The 22605-nt window shown below is 50.7% G+C and overlaps 1 protein-coding gene across 2 annotated transcripts in view; it reads right to left on the bottom strand.

The window, feature by feature from the left end:
- Positions 1-373: 373 nt before the first annotated feature.
- CEP95 (centrosomal protein 95) overlaps positions 374-22605 on the bottom strand; it is an 88352-nt gene continuing 66120 nt past the window's right edge. For both annotated transcript variants that reach the window (XM_068262241.1, XM_068262242.1), the window contains exons 14-20: positions 22417-22543; positions 21505-21674; positions 21118-21192; positions 10072-10224; positions 4086-4232; positions 3699-3770; positions 374-872 (exon numbers count right to left, since the gene is read on the bottom strand). In XM_068262241.1, coding sequence (XP_068118342.1) covers positions 696-872; positions 3699-3770; positions 4086-4232; positions 10072-10224; positions 21118-21192; positions 21505-21674; positions 22417-22543 — 921 coding nt within the window. In that variant the 3' untranslated portion in view covers positions 374-695. The remainder of the gene's footprint in view (positions 873-3698; positions 3771-4085; positions 4233-10071; positions 10225-21117; positions 21193-21504; positions 21675-22416; positions 22544-22605) is intronic.

Here is a 22605-nt window from a genome sequence, read left to right as displayed (position 1 = left end):
ATGCTAAAATAACAGTGGGGAAAGCTGTGTTGTGTAGGGATCTGTGTGTCTAGTTTGGACTCTTTCAGTGACAAGTTCTCTGAGCTACGAATGTGTATGAGGTAGGAGTTAAACTCCCCATACAATCTTGTCCAACATCCCCCCCAACGTAGTGTGACAGCTAACCTACCCAATCTGCTGAGTGCTATAGACGTGGTATGATTGTACAATCACAATTGTATAATGTATGGACAGCTTCTAAATCATGTTTGCAGAAGCTCGTCTCACAGGGCTGATTATCGGTCTGGCGGTTATTAGAGATCGGTCGGTGCAGTAAAGCCCCGCAGATTGTAGCAGCTCTGCTTGCATCAGATAATCACATTCTACAATTCACTTTCATGATAAAAAGATTTTAATTGATTAAAAAAATAAAACAAATAAGTTATTGCCCTAATAAATAAAAATTAGAATTAGAGACGTGGTAAAAACGTAGCATTGTGGTGAGAAGGAAGTAAGGCACACTGGAGAGGGGAAGGGGGAGGTAATACCCAATCATGTGGCACAGTGGGGGCGGCTCTGTACAGTATTGGTGAGTGTTGTGATGCAGCAGCAGCAGTTGACCCCCTTCCACAGGTCAGTGCAAGGGTTAATTATTTCTAGATCACAAGCAGCAGTTATTCTCCCAGCTGTCGCCCTCTTGTGGTGGTTTGGCCACATTACAGGCCATGGCTCTTGCTGTACTGAAAGGAGGCCATCTGTAGTCTTCTCTTCAGGCGCTCTGCTTCCAGCTCTCGGAAGAAGGCGTCCTCGTCCGTTCTGATGATCATCTCCTGCAGCTCCTGGATCTCCTTCTCCATCTTTGTGCGGAGCTCCCGCTTTATCTTGTGTAAGTTCTGCAATGTACAAGCCGGTATCAGTGGCGTAGCTAAAGAGCTGTGGGCCCCGGTGCAAGTTTTACATGGGGCCCCCCCAAGCACTCTATACATAACAATTGATACGGCGCACCAAAACCTGCCAAGGACAACCCCAGTGTCAGAAGTGCAAGAAGGGGATGGGGAACAGTGTGTTAAGGATTACTACTATTCAAAGCATCTATAGAAGTGATTATTACCAGCACAGGACCAATAGAGAGCTAATACTGTGATAGATGGTGGACCCTTCGGGGCCCCTCTGGCCCAAGGGCCCCGATGCGGTCGCTACCTCTGCACCCCCTATTGCTACGCCCCTGGCCGTTATTATAGTAGCGGTAACACTTATCGCTTTCCAGGAAGAAACACGTCCGTATGCCTCAATCATGACTTTGGGATCTCAACGCATGGTACATGGAGTCAGTGGCATAACTAAGCAGCTTGGGGCCCCGGTGCAAGTTTAACATGGGGTCCCAAGCACTCCATTAATATGGAGCCCCAAAACCTACCAAGGACAGCTGTGTCAGAGAAGTGTCATCAGAGTAAGGAAACCGTTTGTTAAAGAGAACCTGAGGTGGGTTTGAAAAAATCCTATTAGGACACAGAGGCACATTCTGCATGCAATGCCCAGCCTCTGTGTCCGTACAGTGTCCCCTCATTGCTCTGCTGTCCCCATAAAAAAAAACACCAGGCTAACGACACGCAGATTGTCGCTAGCCGGCTGTTTACTTAAAGGGGAACTGAAGAGAGGTATATGGAGGCTGCCAGGTTTATTTCCTTTTAAGCAATACCAGTTGCCTGGCAGCCCTGCTGATCATCTGCCTCTAATACTATTAGCCATAGCCCCTGAACAAGCATGCAGCAGATCAGGCGTTTCAGACTTCAAAGTCAGATCTGACAAGACTAGCTGCATGCTTGTTTCTGGAGTTGTTCAGATACTACTGCAGAGAAATAGACCAGCAGGGCTGCCAGGCAACTGGTATTGATTAAAAGGAAATAAATATGGCGGCCTCCGTATACCTCTTACTTCAGTTCTCCTTTAAAGGATACCCAAGGTGACATGATGAGATAGACATGTGTATGTACAGTGCCTAGCACACAAATAATTATGGTGTTTCTTTTTTTCTTTCTCTGCCTGAATGAGTTAAATATCAGGTATGTAAGTGGCTGACTCAGTCCTGACTCAGACAGGAAGTGACTACAGTGTGACCCTTACTGATAGGAAATTCCCCTTTTCATCTCTTTCTTGCTCTCAGAAGCCATTTTTCTGCTAGGAAAGTGTTTCTAAAGGCCCATACACACGTCGGATTTTCGTGAACGACGGGTCGTTTGAACGCCCGGCGAATCGCTCAAACTTAGTCTTATCACGCGAACGACAGTCTGTACACACGCCATATTTAGCGGGCGAACGACTGAACGTTCAAACGACCCGTCGTTCACGAAAATCCGACGTGTGTATGGGCCTATAGTTGGAATTTCTTATCAGTGAGGGTCACACTGTAGTCACTTCCTGTCTGAGTCAGGACTGAGTCAGCCACTTGCATACCTGATATTTAACTCTTTCAGACAGAGAAAGAAAAAAGGAACACAGCCTAGTTGTTTGTGTGATAGGCACTGTACATACCCATGTCTATCTCATCATGTCACATGTCACTTCAGGTGTCCTTTAAGGTTGTCTGTCACCGCGGCTCCCCCGCCTCCTGTAAAGCGTGGCTCCCCGCCTGTGTCCCTTCCCTCCCAGCCTCCGTAAGCTTCCAATCTGCTTATGGAGGTGGGGAACCGCGCTATAGAGGAGGCAGGGGAGCGACGGTGATAGACAGCCTTCAGTAAACAGCCGGCTAGTGACAATCTGCGTGTCGCTAGCCTAGTGGGTTTTATTTTATGGGGGACAGCAGAGCACGGAGGAGACTGGGGGGACACAGTACGGACACAGATGCTGGGCATTGTATGCAGAATGTGTCTGTGTCCTAATAGGATTTTTCAAAGCCACCTCGGGTTCTCTTTAACCACTTAAGCCTTCAGTCGGTTTCACTTTATGGATCCAAGCAATTTTCACCTCCCATTCATTAGCCTATAACTTTAACACTACTTATCACAATGAACTGATCTATATCTTGTTTTTCCGCCACCAATAAGGCTTTCTTTGGGGGGTACATTTTGCTAAGAGCCACTTTATTGTAAATGCATTTTAACAGGAAAGCCGTGGCCACAGGGGAAAGCCGTGGCCACAGTCAGCAGGGAGAGGGAAGTTCCCCCCTCTCCCTCAACTCGAGGCTCCCCGACTCTGCGCTACCCCCCCTGACTCTGCGCTACCCTTCAGCTTAAGTTACAGTGCGGGCAGCGGCAGGCAGATACATACCTTCCGTGCATTCTACCGCATACTCCCCTCTCTAGCGTCTGTTGTCACTTCCGGAAGTGACGTGACGCTAGAGTGAAGAGTATGCGGTGGAACGCACGGAAGGTATGTATCTGCCTGCCGCTGCCCACACTGTAACTTAAGCTGGAGGGGAGCGCAGAGGGGGGAGCCCCGAGGTGAGGGAGAGGGGGGGGGGACTTCCCCTCTCCCCGTCGACTGTGGCCAAGTCTTTCCCCTCATGTTGCCACCCCTCCAGCCCCCACAAAATGGCCCCGAGCGGGCCCCAGGGAGGTGGGGTGCCCGCTCTGAAATTCTGCAGTGGGGCCTAGTTACGCCCCTGACTGGTTCACTTGAATTTGCCACTTGTGGTTCCAGACTATTCCAGCTTTGTGAGTCTCACTGCACCCCGTAGCGGCCGGCCCCCAGAGGGGAGTGTGCTTGGCCTTCCTGCTTACCTTGGACTGCGCCTTCTCCCGGGTTTGGATTTCCTGCCTTTCCTGGGTCACGGCTTCTGCCAGCATGGAGAACTGTCGGCGACAAACAGAACAGTCAGATTACTGCGCACTACATGAGCTAAGGCTCCTCCCCCACATTCACACTGCAGGAAATGCTTCTATGCGGTTCTTCCTGGTGCTGTTGTGACCACTCATTTGTTACAGTGAATGGGAATCGCAATGCTTTTGTGGGAATCTGTTGGCAACCATGCATTGTGATTCTGTGGTGAATGGATGGGGACATCGGTGCACTCTATTCTCTGTGTGTTGCGCTGCATCACTTTGCTGAATGCGAATGTGGGGAAGAGGACTTCAGAGCTGATTGTGTTATGGGATGCATGGACTGACCTGATCTTTATAGTAGTTTTCCATGGACTCCAGCTCATCCTTGTGCCGCTTCCTCTGCTCCTCCCGCTGCTCTTTTGTGTATTGCCGCATCTCGCGCAGCCGCCGCTTCTGCAGCTCCAGGCCCTCCTCATACAGGTTTTTGAAGATCTGGAAGAGAATCTGCATGTTAAATTGGGAATACAGACTCCCCTATTTACAAACAACTCAAGTTACTTTCCAGAGATACAAAGTCTTCATGTGCAAAATATTCAATGCTGATTTTATTGCATATTTATTGATAAGGTAGTTTAAGGCGGGGTCTCACTGCACTGTGAACGCAACAAATGCAGAAACGCCGGCGTTGTTCACATACCTGCCATTTTGGGGCTCCCTGTTGGATTGTAAGAAATCAACAGTCGTACATAGCAACTGGGAGGATTCTCATTGGTCCACCATGAACCAATGAGTAGCAGGATTCCCATTGGTTTTTGCAGACCAATGCGGTGCCCAATGCTTCTGCTGGGCTCTGATCTGCTATACACTGTACGCCAGGTGCCAGCAGAACCTAATTCACTGGTCAGGTGAGTCGGTGTTCAGCATGCAGTGATCAGCCTAGCGGGAAGAGACACTGTCCATTCCCATAGGCCTCCAGCAGGTTGGGGCTTTGCATTAGCTGGCCAGCGCACGATTCGTTTGACAGTGTGAATGCATCCCATAACATAGGATGAGTTCACTGTCCCAGTTTGCATTTTCCTGTGTTCTGGAAAACGCTGCATTTTTTCCTGCAGTGTGAAAAACTAGCCCTAAACCACAATAAGGGCGTGTTCACACTTGGGCGCTTCCGGGTTTAAGCGCTGGCGATTTTCAACATTGCCCTAAAAGCGCTTGTACAAGGATTCCCTATGAGTTCACATCTGAGCGGTTCGATTCCGATCCGCTCACCAAAGCGCTGCCTGCACCATTTTGTGGGTGATTTTCCTATAATGGAGGGTATAGGGAAATCACAAAGCACTTGCAAAACAGCTTTGTATAGCGATTTCCTGAGCGCTTCTATGAATAAATACATTGTATTTATTCATTTCCGGGTACAAGAGTTCACTTCCTGATTGACGTTAGGAAGTAAAAAAAAATCTCTTTGCAAAAGTGGTTTATACATTACAGGGAAAGGCGATTTTAAAAATCGAAAGCGCTTGATTTATGATGTAAGCAAGGCCTAAAAGCACATTGAAAACAACCAAAACACATTGCTTATACTATACTAGGTAAAAGGCCCGCTAGTTAAAAAACAGACGCTAGGCCTTGGCCGCGACTCCCCCATCCCACGCAATGCGCACGCGGTATGACCCGTGCGCACAACCATCTCACACGGCCGCCCCCCCTGCGCTCGTCGTCCTCCCTGCCAGAAGTCAGTCCGCCAGGCACAACGCACGGACGCTGTGACAGGGTAATTATATAGGATATCAAAAACCGAATTCCAGAGTTGACCGAAAGTACTGTATATTCTGGCGTATAAGACTTTTTAACCCTTGAAAATCATCTGAAAAGTCAGGGGTCGTCGTATACGCCGGATGTCATTGATGCCAGGAGATATGCCTTATCCTGTTACTGCCTCTCAGATCTCGCTGCTGAGGACTGTAGTAAAGCGGTGCAGGCGCACATGAGCGAGATCTGAGAGGCAGAGAAGGAGGTAAATAGGATACAAGGGTGGGCCAAACGGGTGAAAGAGGCATGGTTTATGGACACTACGCAATCTATTCTTCCATACCGCTCTGATAAACAGGTAGACAAGGAGAGCTGACCAGTCCACTTAGGGAGAGTTGACCAATCCAACCAATACAATACACTGGGTACCACATACAGTACAGCACCAGTATCTGTTCATACACAGCACCACTATATGATGTTTTTTAATTTGGTGTGCGTTGAAAGAGGGGTATCCCAAACTACATTTTAACTGGACAAGTTGGGGGGTCGTCTTATATGCCGGAATATACGGTAAATTGTTCATCCACGTTTAACACAGGACTCAAGTTACAATCAAAGTCAACTTACAATCTCCTGGAACGGAACGTGTGTGTATGTAGCGGACCGGCTGTATTTCCAAATATTGTGTGACACACAATATAGTGTTCTCTATGCTGTGACACTGTTGTACATGGCAAGGGAATGAGCAGCGCTACTTAAAGACAGACTAGTGCCTACCTGCAAAAGAGTGCAAGCCCCACTTGTGGGATCGAATACACACCGAGCATACACATGACCTGTCTACCACTGGAGGATGTTGGTTTCCTGTAACAGCTTGCATGCAACCTATTAAGTACTCGTCCCTCCCACTGCGAAGAAGTCAATCCTCCATGGGAGGGGCCTAACACTAACTAAATCCTAAGCTATGTATATGCATAGCCTGGGTGCGCTACCAAATCGAAAATTGCGCAAAAGGTGGATGTACTGTTGTACATATCCGCTCTTCCCGAGTTTTGGCCCCCAGCTAATCACGCAGTGACGTCTCAGGCAGTGTTCTCTACCGCTGTGACATTGTTGTACATACCTGCTCCTCCCGAGTTCTGGCACCCAGCTAGTTGCACAGTGAGGTCTCAGGCAGTGTTCTCTCCCGCTATGAAACTATTGTACATACCCGCTCTTCCTGAGTTCAGGTCCCCAGCTGATCACACAGTGAGGTCTCAGGCAGTATTCTCTCCCGCTGTGACACTGTTGTACATACCCGCTCCTCCCAAGTTCTGGCCCCGAGCTAATCACACTGACGTCTCAGGCAGTGTTCTCTATGCTGTGACACTGTTGTACATACCAGCTCTTCCCGAGTTCTGGCCCCCAGCTAATCACACAGTGACGTCTCAGGCAGTGTTCTCTATGCTGTGACACTGTTGTACATAGCAGCTCTTCCCGAGTTCTGGCCCCCAGCTAATCACACAGTGAGGTCTCAGACAGTGTTCTCTCCCGCTGTGACACTGTTGTTCATACCTTCTCCTCTAGAGTTCTGGCCCCCACCTAGTCACACCGTGAGGTGTCAGGCAGTGTTCTCTCTCGCTGTGACACTGTTGTACCTACCTGCTCCTCTCAAGTTCAGGCCCCCAGCTAATAGCACAGTGAGGTCTCAGGCAGTGTTCTCTCCCGCTGTGACACTGTTGTACATACCTTCTCCTCCAGAGTTCTGGCCCCCTGCTAATCACACAGTGAGGTTTCAGTCAGTGTTCTCTATGCTGTGACACTGTTGTACATACCCGCTCCTCCCGCGTTCTGGCCCCCAGCTAGTTCCACGCTGACGTCTCAGGCAGTGTTCTCTCCCGCTGTGACACTGTTGTTCATACCTTCTCCTCCAGAGTTCTGGCCCCCACCTAGTCACACCGTGAGGTCTCAGGCAGTGTTCTCTCCCGCTGTGACACTGTTGTACATACCTTCTCCTCCAGAGTTCTGGCCCCCAGCTAATCACACAGTAAGGTCTCAGGCAGTGTTCCATGCAGCTGTGACACTGTTGTACATACCCGCTCCTCCCGAGTTCTGGCCCCCAGCTAATCACACAGTGAGGTTTCAGTCAGTGTTCTCTATGCTGTGACACTGTTGTACATACCCGCTCCTCCCGCGTTCTGGCCCCCAGCTAGTTCCACACTGACGTCTCAGGCAGTGTTCTCTCCTGCTGTGACACTGTTGTACACACCCGCTCCTCCAGAGTTCTGGCCCCCAGCTAATCACACAGTGAGGTCTCAGGCAGTGTTCTCTCCCGCTGTGACACTGTTGTACACACCCGCTCCTCCCGAGTTCTGGCCCCCAGCTAATCACACAGTGAGGTCTCAGACAGTGTTCTCTCCTACTGTGACACTGTTGTTCATACCTTCTCCTCCAGAGTTCTGGCCCCCATTTAGTCACACCGTGAGGTGTCAGGCAGTGTTCTCTCCTGCTGTGACACTGTTGTACCTACCTGCTCCTCTCGAGTTCTGGCCCCCAGCTAATCGCACAGTGAGGTCTCAGGCAGTGTTCTCTATGCTGTGACACTGTTGTACATACCCGCTCCTCCCGAGTTCTGGCCCCGAGCTAGTTCCACACTGACGTCTCAGGCAGTGTTCCATGCCGCTGTGACACTGTTGTACATACCCGCTCTTCCCGAGTTTTGGCCCCCAGCTAATCACACAGTGATGTCTCAGGCAGTGTTCCATGCCGCTGTGACACTGTTGTACATAACCGCTCTTCCCGAGTTTTGGCCCCTAGCTAATCACACAGTGACGTCTCAGGCAGTATCCTCTCCCGCTGTGACACTGTTGTACATACCTGCTCCTCCCGAGTTCTGGCCCCCAGCTAGTTCCACAGTGAGGTCTCAGGCAGTGTTCTCTCCTGCTGTGACGCTGTTGTACATACCCGCTCCTCCCGAGTTCTGGCCCCCAACTAATCACACAGTGACATCTCAGGCAGTGCTCCATGCCGCTGTGACACTGTTGTACATACCCGCTCCTCCCGAGTTCTGGCCCCCAGCTAATCACACCGTGAGGTCTCAGGCAGTGTTCTCTATGCTGTGACACTGTTGTACATACCCGCTCTTCCCGAGTTCTGGCCCCCAGCTAATCACACAGTGAGGTCTCAGGCAGTGTTCTCTATGCTGTGACACTGTTGTACATACCTGCTCTACCTGAGTTCTGGCCCCCAGCTAATCACACCGTGAGGTCTCAGGCAGTGTTCTCTATGCTGTGACACTGTTGTACATACCCGCTCCTCCCGCGTTCTGGCCCCGAGCTGATCACACAGTGACATCTCAGGCAGTGTTCTCTATGCTGTGACACTGTTGTACATACCCGCTCTTCCCGAGTTCTGGCCCCCAGCTAATCACACAGTGACATCTCAGGCAGTGTTCTCTCCCGCTGTGACACTGTTGTACATACCCGCTCCTCCCGAGTTCTGGCCCCAGGCTAGTCACACAGTGACGTCTCAGGCAGTGTTCTCTATGCTGTGACACTGTTGTACATACCCGCTCCTCCCAAGTTCTGGCCCCCAACTAATCCCACAGTGACGTCTCAGGCAGTGTTCTCTATGCTCTGACACTGTTGTACATACCTGCTCCTCCCAAGTTCTGGCCTCCAACTAATCCCACAGTGACGTCTCAGGCAGTGTTCCATGCCGCTGTGACACTGTTGTACATACCCGCTCCTCCCGCGTTCTGGCCCCCAGCTAATCACACAGTGACGTCTCAGGCAGTGTTCTCTATGCTGTGGCACTGTTGTACATACCCGCTCTTCCAGAGTTCAGGCCCCCAGCTAATCACACAGTGAGGTGTCAGGCAGTGTTCTCTATGCTGTGACACTGTTGTACATACCCGCTCCTCCCGCGTTCTGGCCCCCAGCTAATCACACAGTGACGTCTCAGGCAGTGTTGTCTATGCTGTGGCACTGCTGTACATACCCGCTCTTCCCGAGTTCTGGCCCCCAGCTAATCACACAGTGAGGTGTCAGGCAGTGTTCTTTCCTTCTGTGACACTGTTGTACATACCCGCTCCTCCTGAGTTCTGGCCCCCAGCTAATCGCACAGTGAAGTCTCAGGCAGTGTTCTCTATGCTGTGACACTGTTGTACATACCCGCTCCTCCTGAGTTCTGGCCCCCAGCTGATCACACAGTGACATCTCAGACAGTGTTCTCTGTGCTGTGACACTGTTGTACATACCCGCTCCTCCCGAGTTCTGGCCCCCAGCTTATCGCACAGTGAGGTCTCAGGCAGTGTTCTCTATGCTGTGACACTGTTGTACATACCCGCTCCTCCCGAGTTCTGGCCCCCAGCTAGTCACACAGTGAGGTCTCAGGCAGTGTTCTCTATGCTGTGACACTGTTGTACATACCCGCTCCTCCCGCGTTCTGGCCCCCAGCTAATCACACAGTGAGGACTCAGGCAGTGTTCCATGCAGCTGTGACACTGTTGTACATACCCGCTCCTCCCATGTTCTGGCCCCCAGTTAATCGCACAGTGAGGTCTCAGGCAGTGTTCTCTATGCTGTGACACTGTTGTACATACCCGTTCCTCCCGCGTTCTGGCCCTCAGCAGCTTGGCCCGAAGCTGGACGTGGTAGTCTTCATAGTATTTCTTGGCTCGCGCCACCTGCTGGCGGTTTTCCTTCATCTTATTCTGGGCAGATTTCTGCAGGCGGATCCGGTCCTTGAAATCTTTCTGTGATGTGGTGGAAATGGACTGATTAGTCATAGGAAACACTCATGTGCCTTGCTGATGCTAGCTGGTACAGCACTGACATTCAGGGATCAGTGCTAGGCCATACAATGCTTGGGCTCTGGGCTCAGTATGTGTTTTTGTACGTGACTCTTGGTTTGATTTCCCCAGTGGAGGTGTGACCAGTGCATTTCAATGGCACCCTTCCCAACATATGTGATTGAAATGGTGCAATTTTGAAAACTTACTGCAAGCGTGATTTTATTTTTTCTATTTCTGTACAGTACTGGTCACTGTGGTGGTGTAGTGGTCACATGTCTTGCTTCTATTTACACCGGTTTCTGAATTCCTGCATGGACACTTGTGTAAGTGAAGTCTCAGCCCTTTCCAGATATAGTTGTCTCTATTGTTGGGAGAATACTGGTCTCAGTATAAATGGTGTGTATCTGGTATCAGTTTGAAAAGGAGATAAACTGAGGTGCAGGTGGGATAGTTGTAAAGTGTAGCTGGTGCAGAGTTTGCTATGAGGTGCGGTGGGGTAGTTGTACTGAGCATCTAGGGCAAAGTTTGGTATGAGGCACAAGTGGGGTAGTAGTACTGTGGCTCTGGTGTAGAGTTCAGTGTAAGAGAACCAGTGGGGTAGTTGTACTGTGCTGCTGGTGCAGAGTTTAGTATGAGGCACAGGTGGGGTAGTGGTACTGTGCTGCTGGTGCAGAGTTTAGTATGAGGCACAGGTGGGGTAGTGGTACTGTGCTGCTGGTGCAGAGTTTAGTATGAGGCACAGGTGGGGTAGCGGTACTGTGCTGCTGGTGCAGATTTTAGTATGAGGCATAGGTGGGGTAGTGGTACTGTGCTGCTGGTTCAGATTTTAGTATGAGGCATAGGTGGGGTAGTGGTACTGTGCTGCTGGTGCAGAGTTTAGTATGAGGCACAGGTGGGGTAGTGGTACTGTGCTGCTGGTGCAGAGTTTAGTATGAGGCACAGGTGGGGTAGTGGTACTGTGCTGCTGGTGCAGATTTTAGTATGAGGCACAGGTGGGGTAGTGGTACTGTGCTGCTGGTGCAGAGTTTAGTATGAGGCATAGGTGGGGTAGTGGTACTGTGCTGCTGGTGCAGAGTTTAGTATGAGGCACAGGTGGGGTAGTGGTACTGTGCTGCTGGTGCAGAGTTTAGTATGAGGCACAGGTGGGGTAGTGGTACTGTGCTGCTGGTGCAGAGTTTAGTATGAGGCACAGGTGGGGTAGTGGTACTGTGCTGCTGGTGCAGAGTTTAGTATGAGGCACAGGTGGGGTAGTGGTACTGTGCTGCTGGTGCAGAGTTTAGTATGAGGCACAGGTGGGGTAGTGGTACTGTGCTGCTGGTGCAGAGTTTAGTATGAGGCACAGGTGGGGTAGCGGTACTGTGCTGCTGGTGCAGATTTTAGTATGAGGCATAGGTGGGGTAGTGGTACTGTGCTGCTGGTTCAGATTTTAGTATGAGGCATAGGTGGGGTAGTGGTACTGTGCTGCTGGTGCAGAGTTTAGTATGAGGCACAGGTGGGGTAGTGGTACTGTGCTGCTGGTGCAGAGTTTAGTATGAGGCACAGGTGGGGTAGTGGTACTGTGCTGCTGGTGCAGATTTTAGTATGAGGCACAGGTGGGGTAGTGGTACTGTGCTGCTGGTGCAGAGTTTAGTATGAGGCATAGGTGGGGTAGTGGTACTGTGCTGCTGGTGCAGAGTTTAGTATGAGGCACAGGTGGGGTAGTGGTACTGTGCTGCTGGTGCAGAGTTTAGTATGAGGCACAGGTGGGGTAGTGGTACTGTGCTGCTGGTGCAGAGTTTAGTATGAGGCACAGGTGGGGTAGTGGTACTGTGCTGCTGGTGCAGAGTTTAGTATGAGGCACAGGTGGGGTAGTGGTACTGTGCTGCTGGTGCAGAGTTTAGTATGAGGCACAGGTGGGGTAGTGGTACTGTGCTGCTGGTGCAGAGTTTAGTATGAGGCACAGGTGGGGTAGTGGTACTGTGCTGCTGGTGCAGAGTTTAGTATGAGGCACAGGTGGGGTAGTGGTACTGTGCTGCTGGTGCAGAGTTTAGTATGAGGCACAGGTGGGGTAGTGGTACTGTGCTGCTGGTGCAGAGTTTAGTATGAGGCACAGGTGGGGTAGCGGTACTGTGCTGCTGGTGCAGATTTTAGTATGAGGCATAGGTGGGGTAGTGGTACTGTGCTGCTGGTTCAGATTTTAGTATGAGGCATAGGTGGGGTAGTGGTACTGTGCTGCTGGTGCAGAGTTTAGTATGAGGCACAGGTGGGGTAGTGGTACTGTGCTGCTGGTGCAGAGTTTAGTATGAGGCACAGGTGGGGTAGTGGTACTGTGCTGCTGGTGCAGATTTTAGTATGAGGCACAGGTGGGGTAGTGGTACTGTGCTGCTGGTGCAGAGTTTAGTATGAGGCATAGGTGGGGTAGTGGTACTGTGCTGCTGGTGCAGAGTTTAGTATGAGGCACAGGTGGGGTAGTGGTACTGTGCTGCTGGTGCAGAGTTTAGTATGAGGCACAGGTGGGGTAGTGGTACTGTGCTGCTGGTGCAGAGTTTAGTATGAGGCACAGGTGGGGTAGTGGTACTGTGCTGCTGGTGCAGAGTTTAGTATGAGGCACAGGTGGGGTAGTGGTACTGTGCTGCTGGTGCAGAGTTTAGTATGAGGCACAGGTGGGGTAGTGGTACTGTGCTGCTGGTGCAGAGTTTAGTATGAGGAATAGGTGGGGTAGTGGTACTGTGCTGCTGGTGCAGAGTTTAGTATGAGGAATAGGGGGGGTAGTGGTACTGTGCTGCTGGTGCAGATTTTAGTATGAGGCACAGGTGGGGTAGTGGTACTGTGCTGCTGGTGCAGAGTTTAGTATGAGGCACAGGTGGGGTAGTGGTGCTGTGCTGCTGGTGCAGAGTTTAGTATGAGGCACAGGTGGGGTAGCGGTACTGTGCTGCTGGTGCAGATTTTAGTATGAGGAATAGGGGGGGTAGTGGTACTGTGCTGCTGGTGCAGAGTTTAGTATGAGGCATAGGTGGGGTAGTGGTACTGTGCTGCTGGTGCAGAGTTTAGTATGAGGCATAGGTGGGGTAGTGGTACTGTGCTGCTGGAGCAGAGTTTAGTATGAGGCACAGGTGGGGTAGTGGTACTGTGCTGCTGGTTCAGAGTTTAGTATGAGGCACAGGTGCGGTAGTAGTAATGTGCTGCTGGTGCAGAGTTTAGTATGAGGCACAGGTGGGGTAGTGGTACTGTGCTGCTGGTGCAGAGTTTAGTATGAGGCACAGGTGGGGTAGCGGTACTGTGCTGCTGGTGCAGAGTTTAGTATGAGGCACAGGTGGGGTAGTGGTACTGTGCTGCTGGTGCAGAGTTTAGTATGAGGCACAGGTGGGGTAGTGGTACTGTGCTGCTGGTGCAGAGTTTAGTATGAGGCACAGGTGGGGTAGTGGTACTGTGCTGCTGGTGCAGAGTTTAGTATGAGGCACAGGTGGGGTAGCGGTACTGTGCTGCTGGTGCAGATTTTAGTATGAGGCATAGGTGGGGTAGTGGTACTGTGCTGCTGGTGCAGATTTTAGTATGAGGCACAGGTGGGGTAGTGGTACTGTGCTGCTGGTGCAGATTTTAGTATGAGGCACAGGTGGGGTAGTGGTACTGTGCTGCTGGTGCAGAGTTTAGTATGAGGCACAGGTGGGGTAGTGGTACTGTGCTGCTGTTGCAGAGTTTAGTATGAGGCACAGGTGGGGTAGTGGTACTGTGCTGCTGGTGCAGATTTTAGTATGAGGCACAGGTGGGGTAGTGGTACTGTGCTGCTGGTTCAGAGTTTAGTATGAGGCACAGGTGGGGTAGTGGTACTGTGCTGCTGGTGCAGATTTTAGTATGAGGTATAGGTGGGGTAGTGGTACTGTGCTGCTGGTTCAGATTTTAGTATGAGGCATAGGTGGGGTAGTGGTACTGTGCTGCTGGTGCAGAGTTTAGTATGAGGCACAGGTGGGGTAGTGGTACTGTGCTGCTGGTGCAGAGTTTAGTATGAGGCACAGGTGGGGTAGTGGTACTGTGCTGCTGGTGCAGAGTTTAGTATGAGGCACAGGTGGGGTAGCGGTACTGTGCTGCTGGTGCAGAGTTTAGTATGAGGCACAGGTGGGGTAGTGGTACTGTGCTGCTGGTGCAGAGTTTAGTATGAGGCATAGGTGGGGTAGTGGTACTGTGCTGCTGGTGCAGAGTTTAGTATGAGGCACAGGTGGGGTAGTGGTACTGTGCTGCTGGTTCAGAGTTTAGTATGAGGCACAGGTGCGGTAGTAGTAATGTGCTGCTGGTGCAGAGTTTAGTATGAGGCACAGGTGGGGTAGTGGTACTGTGCTGCTTGTGCAGAGTTTAGTATGAGGCACAGGTGGGGTAGCGGTACTGTGCTGCTGGTGCAGAGTTTAGTATGAGGCACAGGTGGGGTAGCGGTACTGTGCTGCTGGTGCAGAGTTTAGTATGAGGCACAGGTGGGGTAGTGGTACTGTGCTGCTGGTTCAGAGTTTAGTATGAGGCACAGGTGCGGTTGTAGTAATGTGCTGCTGGTGCAGAGTTTAGTATGAGGCACAGGTGGGGTAGTGGTACTGTGCTGCTGGTTCAGAGTTTAGTATGAGGCACAGGTGGGGTAGTGGTACTGTGCTGCTGGTGCAGAGTTTAGTATGAGGCACAGGTGGGGTAGTGGTACTGTGCTGCTGGTGCAGAGTTTAGTATGAGGCACAGGTGGGGTAGTGGTACTGTGCTGCTGGTGCAGAATTTAGTATGAGGCACAGGTGGGGTAGCGGTACTGTGCTGCTGGTGCAGAGTTTAGTATGAGGCACAGGTGGGGTAGCGGTACTGTGCTGCTGGTGCAGATTTTAGTATGAGGCACAGGTGGGGTAGTGGTACTGTGCTGCTGGTGCAGAGTTTAGTATGAGGCACAGGTGGGGTAGTGGTACTGTGCTGCTGGTGCAGAGTTTAGTATGAGGCATAGGTGGGGTAGTGGTACTGTGCTGCTGGTGCAGATTTTAGTATGAGGCACAGGTGGGGTAGCGGTACTGTGCTGCTGGTGCAGATTTTAGTATGAGGCATAGGTGGGGTAGAGGTACTGTGCTGCTGGTGCAGAGTTTAGTATGAGGCATAGGTGGGGTAGAGGTACTGTGCTGCTGGTGCAGAGTTTAGTATGAGGCACAGGTGGGGTAGTGGTACTGTGCTGCTGGTGCAGAGTTTAGTATGAGGCATAGGTGGGGTAGTGGTACTGTGCTGCTGGTGCAGAGTTTAGTATGAGGCACAGGTGGGGTAGTGGTACTGTGCTGCTGGTGCAGAGTTTAGTATGAGGCACAGGTGGGGTAGTGGTACTGTGCTGCTGGTGCAGAGTTTAGTATGAGGCATAGGTGGGGTAGTGGTACTGTGCTGCTGGTGCAGATTTTAGTATGAGGCACAGGTGGGGTAGTGGTACTGTGCTGCTGGTGCAGATTTTAGTATGAGGCACAGGTAGGGTAGTGGTACTGTGCTGCTGGTGCAGAGTTTAGTATGAGGCACAGGTGGGGTAGTGGTACTGTGCTGCTGGTGCAGAGTTTAGTATGAGGCACAGGTGGGGTAGTGGTACTGTGCTGCTGGTGCAGAGTTTAGTATGAGGCATAGGTGGGGTAGTGGTACTGTGCTGCTGGTGCAGATTTTAGTATGAGGCACAGGTGGGGTAGTGGTACTGTGCTGCTGGTGCAGAGTTTAGTATGAGGCACAGGTGGGGTAGTGGTACTGTGCTGCTGGTGCAGAGTTTAGTATGAGGCACAGGTGGGGTAGTGGTACTGTGCTGCTGGTGCAGAGTTTAGTATGAGGCACAGGTGGGGTAGTGATACTGTGCTGCTGGTGCAGAGTTTAGTATGAGGCACAGGTGGGGTAGTGGTACTGTGCTGCTGGGGCAGAGTTTAGTATGAGGCACAGGTGGGGTAGTGGTGCTATGCTGCTGGTGCAGAGTTTAGTATGAGGCACAGGTGGGGTAGTGGTGCTGTGCTGCTGGTGCAGAGTTTAGTATGAGGCACAGGTGGGGTAGTGGTACTGTGCTGCTGGTGCAGAGTTTAGTATGAGGCATAGGTGGGGTAGTGGTACTGTGCTGCTGGTGCAGATTTTAGTATGAGGCACAGGTGGGGTAGTGGTACTGTGCTGCTGGTGCAGAGTTTAGTATGAGGCACAGGTGGGGTAGTGGTACTGTGCTGCTGGTGCAGAGTTTAGTATGAAGCATAGGTGGGGTAGTGGTACTGTGCTGCTGGTGCAGATTTTAGTATGAGGCACAGGTGGGGTAGTGGTACTGTGCTGCTGGTGCAGAGTTTAGTATGAGGCACAGGTGGGGTAGTGGTACTGTGCTGCTGGTGCAGAGTTTAGTATGAGGCACAGGTGGGGTAGTGGTACTGTGCTGCTGGTGCAGAGTTTAGTATGAGGCACAGGTGGGGTAGTGGTACTGTGCTGCTGGTGCAGAGTTTAGTATGAGGCACAGGTGGGGTAGTGGTACTGTGCTGCTGGTGCAGAGTTTAGTATGAGGCATAGGTGGGGTAGTGGTACTGTGCTGCTGGTGCAGATTTTAGTATGAGGCACAGGTGGGGTAGTGGTACTGTGCTGCTGGTGCAGAGTTTAGTATGAGGCACAGGTGGGGTAGTGGTACTGTGCTGCTGGTGCAGAGTTTAGTATGAGGCACAGGTGGGGTAGTGGTACTGTGCTGCTGGTGCAGAGTTTAGTATGAGGCACAGGTGGGGTAGTGGTACTGTGCTGCTGGTGCAGAGTTTAGTATGAGGCACAGGTGGGGTAGTGGTACTGTGCTGCTGGTGCAGAGTTTATTATGAGGCATAGGTGCGGCAGTGGTACTGTGCTGCTGGTTCAGAGTTTAGTATGAGGCACAGGTGGGGTAGTGGTACTGTGCTGCTGGTGCAGAGTTTAGTATGAGGCACAGGTGGGGTAGTGGTACTGTGCTGCTGGTGCAGATTTTAGTATGAGGCACAGGTGGGGTAGTGGTACTGTGCTGCTGGTGCAGAGTTTAGTATGAGGCACAGGTGGGGTAGTGGTACTGTGCTGCTGGTGCAGAGTTTAGTATGAGGCACAGGTGGGGTAGTGGTACTGTGCTGCTGGTTCAGAGTTTAGTATGAGGCACAGGTGGGGTAGTGGTACTGTGCTGCTGGTGCAGAGTTTAGTATGAGGCACAGGTGGGGTAGTGGTACTGTGCTGCTGGTGCAGAGTTTAGTATGAGGCACAGGTGGGGTAGTGGTACTGTGCTGCTGGTGCAGAGTTTAGTATGAGGCACAGGTGGGGTAGTGGTACTGTGCTGCTGGTGCAGAGTTTAGTATGAGGCACAGGTGGGGTAGTGGTACTGTGCTGCTGGTGCAGAGTTTAGTATGAGGCACAGGTGGGGTAGTGGTACTGTGCTGCTGGTGCAGAGTTTAGTATGAGGCACAGGTGGGGTAGTGGTACTGTGCTGCTGGTGCAGAGTTTAGTATGAGGCACAGGTGGGGTAGTGGTACTGTGCTGCTGGTGCAGAGTTTAGTATGAGGCACAGGTGGGGTAGTGGTACTGTGCTGCTGGTGCAGAGTTTAGTATGAGGCACAGGTGGGGTAGTGGTACTGTGCTGCTGGTGCAGAGTTTAGTATGAGGCACAGGTGGGGTAGTGGTACTGTGCTGCTGGTGCAGAGTTTAGTATGAGGCACAGGTGGGGTAGTGGTACTGTGCTGCTGGTGCAGAGTTTAGTATGAGGAATAGGTGGGGTAGTGGTACTGTGCTGCTGGTGCAGAGTTTAGTATGAGGAATAGGGGGGGTAGTGGTACTGTGCTGCTGGTGCAGATTTTAGTATGAGGCACAGGTGGGGTAGTGGTACTGTGCTGCTGGTGCAGATTTTAGTATGAGGCACAGGTGGGGTAGTGGTACTGTGCTGCTGGTGCAGAGTTTAGTATGAGGCACAGGTGGGGTAGTGGTACTGTGCTGCTGGTGCAGAGTTTATTATGAGGCATAGGTGGGGCAGTGGTACTGTGCTGCTGGTTCAGAGTTTAGTATGAGGCACAGGTGGGGTAGTGGTACTGTGCTGCTGGTGCAGAGTTTAGTATGAGGCACAGGTGGGGTAGTGGTACTGTGCTGCTGGTGCAGAGTTTAGTATGAGGCACAGGTGGGGTAGCGGTACTGTGCTGCTGGTGCAGAGTTTAGTATGAGGCACAGGTGGGGTAGTGGTACTGTGCTGCTGGTGCAGAGTTTAGTATGAGGCACAGGTGGGGTAGTGGTACTGTGCTGCTGGTGCAGAGTTTAGTATGAGGCACAGGTGGGGTAGTGGTACTGTGCTGCTGGTGCAGAGTTTAGTATGAGGCACAGGTGGGGTAGTGGTACTGTGCTGCTGGTGCAGAGTTTAGTATGAGGAATAGGTGGGGTAGTGGTACTGTGCTGCTGGTGCAGAGTTTAGTATGAGGAATAGGGGGGGTAGTGGTACTGTGCTGCTGGTGCAGATTTTAGTATGAGGCACAGGTGGGGTAGTGGTACTGTGCTGCTGGTGCAGAGTTTAGTATGAGGCACAGGTGGGGTAGTGGTACTGTGCTGCTGGTGCAGAGTTTAGTATGAGGCACAGGTGGGGTAGTGGTACTGTGCTGCTGGTGCAGAGTTTAGTATGAGGCACAGGTGGGGTAGTGGTACTGTGCTGCTGGTGCAGAGTTTAGTATGAGGCACAGGTGGGGTAGTGGTACTGTGCTGCTGGTGCAGAGTTTAGTATGAGGCACAGGTGGGGTAGTGGTACTGTGCTGCTGGTGCAGAGTTTAGTATGAGGCACAGGTGGGGTAGTGGTACTGTGCTGCTGGTGCAGAGTTTAGTATGAGGCACAGGTGGGGTAGTGGTACTGTGCTGCTGGTGCAGAGTTTAGTATGAGGAATAGGTGGGGTAGTGGTACTGTGCTGCTGGTGCAGAGTTTAGTATGAGGAATAGGGGGGGTAGTGGTACTGTGCTGCTGGTGCAGATTTTAGTATGAGGCACAGGTGGGGTAGTGGTACTGTGCTGCTGGTGCAGAGTTTAGTATGAGGCACAGGTGGGGTAGTGGTACTGTGCTGCTGGTTCAGAGTTTAGTATGAGGCACAGGTGGGGTAGTGGTACTGTGCTGCTGGTGCAGATTTTAGTATGAGGCACAGGTGGGGTAGTGGTACTGTGCTGCTGGTGCAGAGTTTAGTATGAGGCACAGGTGGGGTAGTGGTACTGTGCTGCTGGTGCAGAGTTTAGTATGAGGCACAGGTGGGGTAGTGGTACTGTGCTGCTGGTGCAGAGTTTAGTATGAGGCACAGGTGGGGTAGTGGTACTGTGCTGCTGGTGCAGAGTTTAGTATGAGGCACAGGTGGGGTAGTAGTACTGTGCTGCTGGTCCAGAGTTTGGCATGAGGCTGATGTCTGTATATCAGGCAGCAATATGAGTTCATCCTGTACAATATAGCAGCTGTATCTATCACCCAAGCTGTGAGGAAGCCTTGAACTGTCAGATAATTAGTAATTCCGATCCTGTGAACTGACCGCTGTCTCTTGTGACAGGACAGTCTTGTAGAAGAATCTACTTTAGTTGGACGAAAAGGAATCCCACCTTTTTCAGGTCTATAAACCGCAAGTATTAATATCACATGTTACCCAAGCATGTTCAGTATGAGTTTGGTGCATTGTTAGTAGCACAATCTGTCATAATGTCTCAGGCTACTGCCAATCATGGGATTAATAAATGTGTGAAGAAGAGTAACAGAGGCTCCTGCTGTGCATGTGGCTGTCCCTGCAGATTCAACCAGGGTAAGAAAGTTGAAGTAATGTTTGAAAATTCCTTGTGACGTTTAGATCTTAAAGTGGACCTGAATTTCCTCTCTGTGCTCTAAAAGATAAGCAACAGCATTATAACCTTTGAAAGAAAAACATTTGTTGCAGCTGATAGAAATCCTGCAATAATTCTGCTGTATGTGTACTTCCTGCTTTCATGGAAGCAGACATAGGTTTAAAGAGAATCTGTACTGTAAAATTCTCACAATAAAAAGCATAGCATTCTATTCATTATGTTCTTCTGGGCCCCTCTGTGCTGTTTCTGCCACTCCCTGCTGTGATCCTGGCTTGTAATTGCCATTGTTATGCAGTGTTTACAAACAAAAGACATAGCAAGTGATAGGCTGAGAGTAGCTCAGTGTGTGAGTCATACAGAGTGTGCAGGGGGGCCTGGAGAGGGTGTGTATAGCTTCTATCCAATCACAAGCAGCACAGCACATTCCAGCCTGATTGCCTGAGCCCGACAGAGGAGAGAAGATTAGATCATAATACAGCGAAAACACAGCCACTGTGCAAATAGGAAAGTCTGCAGTAAGACAGACCACATTAGAACAGGTATAGGAACTTAATAGGATAGAAGAAATAAGGCTCAAAATTTTGTTAGTCTCTTTAACATCCTGTTTTTCCAAACTAGCTGTTCTGCTGAGGACTGCCAAGATTCCTGAGCTGACACCGCTGAGATATCAAATTACAACTTGTGATTAGTCACAGATGAGGGGGGTATTAGACAGGCTAAACTCTCTAAATACATCCAGGGTGTATTTCTCTCTGTTTTCAGGTCCACTTTAACTGGTAAGATAGCTCATTATCACTATTGAGGGCTAACGGAAAATAGTCAGAGCTTTGTCACTTGCAGTATGATTGCTCTCGCTCCTAAAGCCTGGCACACACTTTCAATTATGATCGGCCAATCACTGACCGGTTCTTTATGAAGTATGAGAGTTTACCTACTCAATTTGCTTATAGCGTTCAACATCTGTTGACCCTCCTACTACACGGAGCTGGTAAGATTGGTCAGTGATTGGCCAATTAAAGTTGAAGGTGTGTGCCAGGCTTTACTCAGCATAGAGCAGAGCCAGTTCTTGGCGGGTTCTGTACTTACCAGCCGCGTGTTGTGTTCTTGTTCCCGCTGGATAATGTCTGTCAAGAGGTTGTGTTTCTTGTGCGCCTCCTCCACCTACAGAAGTATAGAGCGGAATGGTCAGCGGCCCTTTTACTTTAGCCCCTCCCCCTACAACCAAGAACACTGAAGTCTACTGAATGAAATCTATCACAGAAGGGCATGCAAGAATACAAACCTCATTCATAGTGCATCATTTGTGCTGGTCACCCATGGCAACCAGCAAGAAGAGGGAAAGTGGGTGAAGCTTGAAACACATGACAAAGTGGAGAAGCAGGATGAGAGGAGGAGAGTATGAAACAGAACGGATACACCCGTCTTGGCAGTGGGATAAAACATGATCTTGGGCTCTTTCCAGCCTCTGCGCACCTCTCGTTGTAGCTTGCGCTCGCTCCGCTCGTCGTCCTGGCAAGACCTGGCGAGTTGCTCCACCTGGACGAGCTGCCCTTTCCACATGGCGTTGAAGGCATGAGGTGAGATCTGCAGGTTTGGGAATTCTTCCAGCAGGAGAGGAAGTAAATCGTTCTCCTTAACCTTCACTGCAAGAGACAGAAGAATCCACTCACAGCAATGTACAAGGTAAAGGCCGTGCATAATGGTACTCCGCTAAGAGAGACTATACAGCAGGACATCAATGTAACCTCTGCAGCTAGTCTTGACTTCCAGTAGCTTGATACATGTCCTTGATTGTCTGCTGCCTGCCCTGACCCTGCTGACTAGATTCTTACAATGCCTGCCCACTGCTTGCCCTAATGCACTAGCGCATTCCTGACTACCACCTTCATGCCATCAAGTTTGGGCTTCCACTTTATGGATTCTACTTTCTTCCAAGTCACAGGGGCAATTTCCGGGGTTTGAAACCTGGTCCTGGTGATCACTTACAACAAAGAATTACATTGCCCACTAAGGGCTTGATTCATTAAAAGGAATGGGCCTGTCAACGCTAGTAATGTAAGTAGTGCAAGGTAATTTGAATGAGCGCATGCTAAGTGCGGTCCTGGCAGCGTAGCATGCTCTCTGTAGCAACGGCCAATACATGTAAGTCCCTCACGACAGTGAGCGTGACTGTGATACATCACTAGCATGGCCGCTACTACATTAATTAATTTAATGAATCAAACCACAGGTGTGGCAGCCTATCTACCCTTGTAGATGCTCTGGTGAAGACCACTTAGGTTGCCCTCCCTAGGAGGGTCCAACCACTGGTGTCAAGGTCTACAGTGAAGCCCAACCATAACAAAGCCACACCTCACCCATGACCATCCACACAGAGACACTTACTGCGGCCTGGGGCCTTGTGACTACTGGGAGCCCACTGTCGTGTCCTTATCTGCTTTCCTGAATACACCCTTTGTGGATGAGACCTTTTTGGAGGTGCTTTTAGGATGTTTTCTTTGAATTCTTGTTCCTGAAAGAATAAAACCGTAAAATGGAATAACCACACCATAAACATACAAATAGCATTGTTTG

Source organism: Hyperolius riggenbachi, chromosome 12 (genome assembly GCF_040937935.1).
Source record: "Hyperolius riggenbachi isolate aHypRig1 chromosome 12, aHypRig1.pri, whole genome shotgun sequence".
In the NCBI taxonomy this organism is placed as follows: domain Eukaryota; kingdom Metazoa; phylum Chordata; class Amphibia; order Anura; family Hyperoliidae; genus Hyperolius; species Hyperolius riggenbachi.
Note: the sequence above shows the minus strand (reverse complement) of the source record. Positions and strands in the feature narration are given on the sequence as shown.